General features: G+C 37.5%; 1 protein-coding gene across 2 annotated transcripts in view; it reads left to right on the top strand.

Annotated features, from left to right (window-relative positions):
* Nucleotides 1-10,507, top strand: part of myo6b (myosin VIb) — a 37,922-nt gene that overhangs the window by 3,005 nt on the left and 24,410 nt on the right. For both annotated transcript variants that reach the window (XM_005723904.1, XM_005723902.1), the window contains exons 2-12: nt 384-532; nt 2,731-2,800; nt 2,882-2,955; nt 3,371-3,500; nt 3,751-3,856; nt 4,240-4,295; nt 4,389-4,486; nt 4,593-4,757; nt 5,384-5,464; nt 7,230-7,410; nt 9,514-9,658. In XM_005723904.1, the coding sequence (XP_005723961.1) occupies nt 416-532; nt 2,731-2,800; nt 2,882-2,955; nt 3,371-3,500; nt 3,751-3,856; nt 4,240-4,295; nt 4,389-4,486; nt 4,593-4,757; nt 5,384-5,464; nt 7,230-7,410; nt 9,514-9,658 (1,223 nt within the window). In that variant the 5' untranslated portion in view covers nt 384-415. The remainder of the gene's footprint in view (nt 1-383; nt 533-2,730; nt 2,801-2,881; nt 2,956-3,370; nt 3,501-3,750; nt 3,857-4,239; nt 4,296-4,388; nt 4,487-4,592; nt 4,758-5,383; nt 5,465-7,229; nt 7,411-9,513; nt 9,659-10,507) is intronic.

Genomic DNA, 10,507 nt, shown 5'->3' with positions numbered 1-10,507 from the left:
TTGGTAGGCCTAGTTGCTGGCTACTTTAATATTGTCTTCAAGTGTGAAGTAATAGCAAAATGTTATAGTTCCCAAGGCTTTTTACAAGCTGCAGGGTGTAATGAAGACTTTGGCAAATACTATGCAAATACAGAATAGATGGTAAACAAAAATGTGGTGGCGGTTCTGAGAAGCTGCCCTCACAGGCAATTGAAGTTCTGACGTCAAATTTACGATATTGATATCAACTTCCGTTTTGCAGTTGTGGAGACTAGGTGTAATACATAGTAAGTGGCCATAAACCTAGAAGCAGACTCTGTTTGCTTAAAGTAAAATGCAAAACAGTGCTTTACATATTTATTTTAATTTACGTCTGTGTTCCTCTTTTTGTCTCTCCCTTGCAGAGTTGTGTGCCTGTGCTGACTGGAGGTAAATCATGGAGGATGGGAAGCCAGTGTGGGCGCCCCACCCCACTGACGGGTTCCAGCTGGGCACGATCACTGACATAGGAGCCGACACACTCACCATAGAACCGCTGAACCAAAAGGGCAAGGTGGGTTATCACACAAGTAAAGTAAAACACACGTGTACACACACACGCGCACACAACATTACTTTTAATATAAAAAATTATTCCAAATGACTATTTTTATTAGGAATTTGAAAGTAGTGTGTTGAATAAAACGTTCAATAATTTTATTAAGCGTGATTTCAGGTAGAAAGGCGTTAGCACAACAATGTGTACAATGTGAGAAACATGAGAGACCACATGTACAGAGACATGAATAAATAAAGGGCAGCAGCAGGTGTGCTGATAGTGTTGCCAGGAGGGAGAGCTGCTCATTAGGAGGTAAAGGCCACCTGTTACACCTGAGCCATCATGTATCCCCAGCAAGCAGGCCTCTACTGCTTACAACAGACCTGTGCAGTAGCAGCTGCTTTTGCCTTTATTTTCAGGTACTGGATAGCGAAGTCATGCTATAAAACATAGTTTGTTGTGGCAGGCAAATGTCTGTCAAACCGCAGATATCGTGGCAAGGTAACAAGTTAGTCAACAAGCGCCCTCAAGATAATTTGCATATTTGCAAAAATAAAAGTGTTATTATGAACTATAATGTTAGCTCTGTTCTGTGTCCTATGCTCACGCCGTGACAGTCTGACTGTCATCATACATAACCCCAAGACCCAAAATTAGCTAAATTCAACCATCATTCCTTTATAACTTTACTATGAAATGTAGTGATCATCAATGTTAGAGTTCATGTAATATCAGCTATTATGCATGGTGGTTGTACAGGGAAAACATTATATGCATTGGTGTGCATCTATGGCATATAAGAATCTACACTGAGAATTTATTTGTATTTTTATTTTCTTGAGATAAAACATGTTAATTTCACATGCTAAAGATACAAAAAATGTTTAAAATGGTAAATGGCATCCACCCATTCACACACTGGTGATGGCAAGCTACATTGTAGCCACAGCCACCCTGGGGCGCACTGACAGAGGCGAGGCTGCCGGACACTGGCGCCACCGGGCCCTCTGATCACCACCAGTAGGCAACGGGTGAAGTGTCTTGCCCAAGGACACAACGACCGAGACTGTCCAAGCCGGGGCTCGAACCGGCAACCTTCCGATTACAAGGCCCCGATTGCATTAGAAGTGTCCTGAGGCTCTGGATATTGCAGTTGCATCAGATTATGTCCATGTCCTGCACTGATTATATTGCCATTGGAGGCAATAACATTAGCTAAAAAATATTGTTGACTAGATGGTCAAAACTTTGTATGATAATAATCAGTTTATGCCTTCTTACAAAGCTTAAACTCTCATTCACTGAACAAATGAAAGGGCAGTTGAGTGTGTTTTTTTTCAGTGCTCTGTTGAACTCATTAGTGCCTCAGCTTTCTGCAAGACTCTCGGTCTGGCTGCCTGCTTTCCTCTGTCAGTTTACTGGTTGGACATTTCTCGCATGATTGTTATTGTGGACGACCAGTTTGTGCCAAGACCTGTTAGCGGGCACACAAAGCATATTCTCGTTACGCTTCCAGTCAGTTTTTGGCAAGAAACCATGCGTCAAAGCACAAGATGGATCAGTCTCACACAGATAAGCAGTTGTTTATAGTCAGTGTGTCGCAAACATTAAATATATATAAAAGAAACAGATACTTTTAATATATACTGTATATAGCAACTCACTCTTGATGTCAGTGTCGTTCTTGCATCACTGAATGATGGTGCCAAGTTGTCTGGTTACTGCAAGATCAGCAAATAACCTTACCACCATCCCTACCAGCTGTAACCCACCCACTTACTCAGTCAGGTGTTCAGATCCTGTTCTCTCCCACCAAATTATTCATTATCCTGCCATGTCTCTCCTTGTTTCTCTCACAGCCGACTTGTTCCATTGAGTTTATTTCCATGAACTCAGACTCATAAACAATAGAGTGAGAATATCAGTAACTAATTTAGCCTGGGAACATGTCACACTGAACATCGTTACTGTGATCTTTAAGCATGGTAAACTTTTCATGTTTATTCACTCTTGCTTAACTGTTTATGATGCTTGAGAACTCTAATAAACATTTGTTTTGTGTCATAAGCTCTGTAAAATGCAAGGAGTAAGCAACAATTAATCTAGTGTATAATGTTGGTCGGAAAAAGCAAAGACAGTGCCACATGTAGCACACCTGTCTATCCTGGAAATGATATTATGTAAATGTAAAAGTGAAACTGTTCACGTTTTAGACTTTTCTCGCTCCGATGAACCAAGTCTTCCCTGCTGAGGATGATGTCAACAAGCATGTAGATGACAACTGTGAGTCTTCACACAAACAATATTTGTTCAACATATTGTTAACGATAAAATGTTAATTATGTGTAACCCGTCTGTTTGCAGGTTCCTTAATGTACTTGAATGAAGCCACTCTCCTCAACAATGTTAGAGTGCGGTACAGTAAAGACTACATCTATGTATGTTGTTATTACCATCCACACTAAGCTGCCTTAGCACAAGTAATAATACGCCTGTCCTTTATGCGGCATATGCTTCATCATGAGGCGATAGAGTAACAGGGTTGAGTGTAAAAAACAAAGGATCAATTTTTTTGTTTCCCAGTGGGGAAAAGTACCAGCTTGTAAAGAGTGAAGGGAAGCTAGTAGTCATGGTCAGACTGGCAATCCCAGTTCTGACTTCAGTCACTCACTTAGATAATAAGGGACAGCTGGTAGATGAGAAAATTAGAATGGATTATCTCAGCAGCCTTCAGTGGGGTGTTTTTCACTTCTTCTTCCTTTAATTGATTATTAAAACATATTTATTTATAATATCTAGCAATTCACTCAAATGCAGAGACCCTAATCATGCTTTTATTTATTTCTTCCACAGACGTATGTGGCAAATATCTTGATAGCTGTTAATCCATACTTTGACATTCCAAAACTGTACAGCCCAGATGCCATCAAGTCATACCAAGGGAAGTCACTGGGCACCCTGCCACCTCATGTCTATGCTATAGGTGAGAGCTCACACATGCTCAGTGTTAAAAAGGGGGGTTCAATATATAAGTAACTGAAATGCACATGTATAATGTATTATAATCATGAAGTGTATTCGAACTTGCCGTCTTTTGGAAGTAACTTTTGTTACATGATTCTTTTAAGCTTAAAAGCTACACTTTAAAAGATTGTCCGTCATCATGCCCTGATTTTGCCATTAAATTACTACTTATTTTATTTTTGTGTGTTTGGTGTTATGTTTTATTTTAGCGGACAAAGCCTACAGGGACATGAAGGTTTTGAAGATGAGCCAGTCCATCATAGTTTCAGGTGAATCTGGTGCAGGAAAGACTGAAAACACCAAATTTGTTCTCAGGTAAGAGTCTGTATGAATTATTTTACATTCTAGCCCCTGTTTTTCCTTCACATTTGATCTTTTCCTTTCTAATTCATGCGAATATGAAGAATGACTTTAGTTCAAACCTGTTCACACTCCCAATTGCTCCTGTATTGAATTCAAAGAGAGCCATTGGTAATATCTTCGAAATCAAAATCCATGCAGATAATGTTAAAAAGCCTATTGTATTAATAAATTATAATTTCACTATTTAACATAGAACTATCTAAAGTTTAGCTAACTATCAAGTTCCCATTTAATGTTGATGGATTCTAGAACGTTTTACCAGCAGTTTTAAAGGGAGAGCTGCTGCTTTAAATCTTAATCTGACTTTTATTTTTAATGGATTTTAAACTTTTCAGATATCTGACCACATCATATGGAAGCGGTCAAGACATTGATGAGAGAATTGTTGAAGGTACTATATTAAAAGAATTCAACACTTATTCGTAATGTATTAAAGTTTTAATAGAGAAGGTGATCTTGAGTGTATTTTTTTTGCAAATGTCAGCAAATCCCCTTCTTGAGGCCTTTGGAAATGCAAAAACAGTCCGAAACAATAACAGCAGTCGCTTTGGGAAGTTTGTAGAAATCCACTTCAACAGCAAGGTAAGCAATGTAAACGGATTAAGCTTTAGTTTGTTCTGTTTGTTTGTGTTTCATCAGTTTTAAAATTTGCACTGAAGACTTGATTTTATTTCCCTTGTGCTACCAGAATGCAGTTGTGGGTGGATTCGTCTCACATTACTTGTTGGAGAAGTCAAGGATTTGCATGCAAAGTAATGAAGAGAGGAACTACCACATCTTCTACAGACTTTGTGCGGGAGCATCTGAAGACCTAAAGAAGAAATTACACCTTGACTCTCCAGATAGTTTCAGGGTCAGTGGGTGCAGAGGTTTTTATTAATTTGCCAACTGCCAACTGAAATAAGTTTTTTTTATTATTATTAATTAGCCATATTGACACTACAAACATCTTTTTGGTATTTTTCTATTGGTTAGCATTTCTGTGGAGGCCCACTAGATGTCACATGAGGTTATTTTTAGCAATGTAATTGTCTTAAATCCAAGACATCCTCCCAAGTGTGATCAAAAGCCCTTCAGTAACATAATAGTTCACAATTGAATTTTGGCTCTTTAGGATGCAATTATCAGCTCAGTAGGGGAGAGAGAGAGTATTAAAGTGTTTACCATGGCTTTTACTTTCCTCTAAATACTCTACAAAACAATGGTTAACAGAACAACAAGCATTTCAAGCTGTTCCCTCAGATGTTTATCATCGTATCAAGTCCCTGAGGCGACACCCACATCAACAGAGGCAATTACTTCATGCAATCCACTACTAGTCAGCTGTGGAGCAATATTTGGAGACAGCAGAGTAGATTTTTTCAGTGATGAAAATCAATATAAACATCCTCAGTAGATTTGCCACCATGAATAAATTGAATTTATTAAAATACTAAGCATATTTAAATGTTTCTAAGTGTTTTTTTTTCTCTGTTGCAGTACCTGAACCGAGGATGCACCAGATATTTTGCCAGTAAGGACTCCGACAAACAAATCATGCAGAATCGTAAGAGTCCTGAGGTAATGTCGTGTCCTGACTTAATCCTTCTGGCCCAAAATATGAAATAATAATTAAACGTTGGGTATTAATCTAAATTCTGTTTTAACACTTAAATTACCTTTGTAAGAATAAACAAGGAACACTTTAGAGTTCTTTCTTATGCAGAATGAAAAATAGATATTTTTACGTTCCCAACAGTGAGGAAAGTTCAAAACAAATCCCAGATTGTAGCTAAGAAAGTATATTGCCAAACTGAGTTGATATGCAGGAACTGGTTGATACCAATATTTTATGCCAAGATATGTGAATTTAGCAAATTATAAATAACACAAAAAAATAATGCATTGTTCAGAAGATGTCTAATTAATATGGAACGATTAGAAGTTGGTCCCTTAGGGACTAATTATTATGTTCATTTTACTTCTTGTTTTTTTTATAAATATCTTCTACGAAAATTTCATTCAAAATGAAAGCGTCATGAAGAAAAGCTTAATGAGAACATGTATACTTTGGTTTTAAATGATAGTTACTTGATGTTAGCAAACTGTGTTCTTGCAACAGCCTACTAGTAACAAATTATTTAAATTTATGATTTAAAATAGGTTCTTTGCACCTTATATGTAGTCGCAACATTAGTTCATCCCTTGGGTTTGAACTAATGTTGAATGATTTTAATGCTTGAATGATTCATAAGTCAAACTAGCACTAAATGTCATAGGTGTGTTTGTTTATATGCTTGCAGATGTTTTTTTCTCACTAAATTTTTACTTATTTAATGATGAAAGGCAAGTGAGCTCTGTGGATGTAAGGAAAAGTGTGCATCACTAGTAAATGTGTGCTGCTAATTAAATAATTGTGTATTTGTTTGTTCCCACCACATTTTTGTTATATATAGGACAACAAGGTGATGTTTCTTTCTGCGTGTTACTTTCTGTGCTTCCTGCTCTTTTTCCTATGAGTTTCCTAAACTGAAGACTGACACTCTCTGGTTTTACATGCTGCTGTTTGTAGTTCAAACAGGAAACATGAGCGCTTGCTTCCTCTTCTTTGCGTGTGCATGCCTGGTTTGGATTTGCTTTAGTGCAGATGGTGTTTAAATAGAAATATAAAAAGAATCAACTTCTGCCAGTTATACAGTGCAGTGGAGCATAATTAGAGTATTTGTTTTTCCCAAAGAAGTACAATTAAGATTTAATTTTGAATGTTCTCATTTTTTGAAAATTAACCTTAATAAAACATGAAAAATTAAAGGATTCAGTTCCCATCACTCAACCTGTGCTTCTTATATTAAAGTATAATCAGGACTCAATATTTAGGCATAACTCTACACGCCTTGTTATAGTAACTATTACTATATAATTAATCTCCAATTTAGTTTCCTGATGATTTCTAATAGGTTCTATTTCACTGATTAGATTATTTCACTGTATTCCTGGCCTTTCTGCTTTATTCAGCTGTTACGACAGCTGAGCAGCCCTAGTTTTAAGGATTTCCTGCTTGCTGTGTGCTGCTGGTGAAGGTTCTTTTAACCTGCTGTTGTAAAATGTTTTTGTTTGTTCAGTTTTACCTCATACGTGTGGCTTTTCTATTTAGTGGGAGCTGTTGGGTCCAGTTCAGTTCTAAATCAGATTTACTCATTATACAACATCAAGTTAATGAATTTTCTAGAACATAGATACCATTTACAAATGATTATATCATGATGCTTGAGTAAATCTTGATTTGAGCTGACTTTTTAAACACTTCCTGTCACTTTGTGGTTTCTAACTTTTGTGTCTTTTGCAGCACGTAAAGACGGGCGCACTAAAGGACCCTCTTCTGGATGACCACGGTGACTTTAACAGGATGTGTGAGGCCATGAAAAAGATTGGTCTGAACGACACAGAGAAGCTGGACCTGTTCAGGGTTGTTGCCGGTGTCCTGCATCTGGGCAACATTGATTTTGAGGAAACAGGCAGCTCTTCAGGTTAGATAAACATTATCTGTGCAATACCTTGCAAAACATTTAGAATAATATGAAGTCATTTTCAAGAACTTTGACTTTCTGTGCGGGGTAGGGATTTTTTTTTGCTGTAGCTTTTTTTTACTTTTTTTTTTTATGCTTATCTTCTCAGAAGCAGTTAGTCATTTCTGAGACCAGCGTCGTCCATTTTTACCTTGCTTTTCTGTTTTCTCTACTTCACAGGATTTTTTTACATTTCAAAATATGCCATTAAACTCAATAAGCTGCCCATAGTAATGAGCAAAACAAATCAATATCTATTTACTTTTTTATTGAATCTTAGCACATGGAATCCAATATGGAGTTTTAAGAAAAGTGTCACCACAGATAAATCTGGAGTTGTGATGAAAAAGAGCATCTGTTACCCGAGTAAACATGAGCTCTTGTTCCATTTATTTTTCTTCCTCGTTCTTTCTCATTCTGTGTCTATAATCAAAATCTCTGTGAGTGTACTTTCAAACTCCTCTGGGTGCCCAGTTTCTCTCTCACTTCAGTACAGTTCTCGCTCACACAAACACCTTGTTAGAACACGTATTCATGCTCGGTGCTGCTATAAATCAAATTCCCCAAAAAGTTAGGACACTGTAAAATATAAATGAGAACAGAATGACTTGCTAATTTATTGCTATTTACTGTATCATTAAAACATGAATTTGATAGAAGCAACAAATATCAGAAAAGTTGGTATAGCTCCATGTTTACCACTGTGTAGCATCCCCTCTTCTTTTAGCAACAGTCTGTAAATGTCTGAAAACAGAGGAGCAATATTGCTGAGATAGGAATGATGTTGGTTGTCTGATATTGGGTACTAGCTGTTTAACAGAGTTTTCACTGTCATTTCTTCCATTTAATGATGCATCAAATGTTTTTAGTTGGTGAAAAGTCTAGACTACAGGTGGGTCAGTTCAGCATCCAGACTCTTCTACTATGAAGCCTTGCTGATGTAAGAGAATTGCTATGTGGTTTCGCATTGTCTTACTGAAATATGCAAGGCCTCTGAAAAACATGTCTTGATGGGAGCATATGTTGCTCTAAAACTTTATATACCTTTCAGCATTGATGGTATCTTTCCAGGTTTGCAGACTGCTAATTCCATCAAAGATGCAGGCTTTAAAACTTGATAACAAGCTGGATAATCCTCGTCCACTTGAAGATGCGGAGTCTGTATTTTCCAAAAAGAATTTCACATTTCAATTCGTCTGAGCACAGAACAGTTTTCCACTTTGCCTCAGTTCATTGTACATGAGTTTTGACGCAGAGAAAATGGCAGCGTCTCTGGATCGTGTTCAAATATGCCTTCTTCTTTGCATGATAGAGCTTTAACCTGCACTTTCAGTGAACTGTATTTACAGACAGTTAATTATGGTGTTCCTGAGCCTGTGATTTCCACAACAGAATCCTGTTGTTTTTTTTTAATACAGTGCTGCAAGAAGGCTCAAAGATCATAGGCATCCAATGTTGACTTTCAGCCTTGTCTCTTACACACAGAGCTTTCTCCAGATTCTCTGAATCTTTTCATGATACAGATAATGAGATATTTAAAGTCTTTGAAATTTTATGTGTGGGAAAAGTATTCCAAAAATGTGCCATAATTTGTAGGCAGTTTTTTCATGTATTGATGAACCTCTAACTTTTTTTCCCTTTTAGAAAGCTGTCTTTTTAAAGCCTTTTGTTATCTTGTCCCAACTTTTTTGAGATGTTTTGCTGGCATCGATATCAAAATGAGCAAATATTTTTCTTAAAATGCTAGATTTTCTCAATTCAAACATTTGTTATGTTCCGTTGTCAGTAAAATAAGGTCTTATGAGATTTGCTTGTAAGATGCATTTTGTTTTTACTTACACTTTGAACAGCATCACAATTTTTTAAAATTAGATTTTACTTACACCTTTCTTATAGTATGACTTGGTTGAGTTTGGTTGCCAAAAGAAAACTCAGAAAAATGAGTCTTACTATTCCAGTTAGCAGATTATAACGACGTAGAGAAAAAGAGTCTTGCACATACAGAACGACAATTTGCTGTAAAAAGTCCTTTTTAATGCTTATGTGTGTTGCTATTTGTCTTAGGTGGCTGTGTCCTGAAGAATCAGTCCAACGACTCTCTTCAGTACTGTGCTGATTTGTTGGGCCTGGATCAGGATGACCTACGCGTCAGCCTCACAACAAGGGTGATGCTCACTACAGCAGGGGGCGCCAAAGGAACAGTTATCAAGTAAGAGGAATGACACAGTTTTGATCGTCTTTTTTTGAGTGGTTTTGTTTAGAGACAAAGTTCATTTTATTAGGAAGCCACAGTCGTTTCAAACAGTCTGAAGTCACTGAACTGACTGAAGAAATATACTGCAGATAAAATATCTGTAGTCAGGGAAAAATTCAAATAAGACCCGGGCAGTGGTAAGATGGGCTTTGCTCTACTTATCCTGACAGTGAACAAAATCGAATTAATATAACTAAGTCAGTTGCAGCCTTGTCTATTTGAGTACACCAGTCGCACAAATATATATTAATACTTTTTGTATAGTAGTATTTTAACTAGTCAAGCTTTGTTATTGTGATTTTTTTTTTTTTGTCGGGTTAAATAGAGCATGTTCAGACTAGAATATGGCATTGGCAGTGCTCTTGTGTCATTTTTGTGATGATGTGGTGTTGGAGTGATGGGGCCAGGTTTGCTAAATTAATATTTCAGGAGGGCCAGATGCTGGCCTGGCCTGGAAGTATTTTCTCCACATAAATAATGCAGCCTGTATCTGAGGAGGCAGGGAGGGGAGCATGGCTGCAGTACAGTACAAGCCCGGGTGTCAAGGGAGCAGGTGGAGATAAGAGGGGGGGTTGGTTTTGTCATTAAGCCTCAGACAAATCCACCCTGGCCCTGTAAGGCTGAGGATAACAGAGGGGGCGTTGAATGCATTGGGGTGTGCATGAAACACTGCAACAGATAAAAACACCTGTCACTGAGATAAACTGTAAAGATCTCATGTGTTTTCCCTGCAGTCTATTACTGCTGTTACTGTTTGTAACGGATAAGGGCTTTTTGGATTGGGTTGGGTGTGTTGAATATCAA

Source organism: Pundamilia nyererei, unplaced genomic scaffold, assembly GCF_000239375.1.
Source record: "Pundamilia nyererei isolate P.nyererei 1_Seehausen unplaced genomic scaffold, PunNye1.0 scaffold00010, whole genome shotgun sequence".
Taxonomy (NCBI): domain Eukaryota; kingdom Metazoa; phylum Chordata; class Actinopteri; order Cichliformes; family Cichlidae; genus Pundamilia; species Pundamilia nyererei.
The sequence above is the reverse complement of the archived record's forward strand: the minus strand, read 5'-3'. Positions and strand labels throughout refer to the sequence as shown.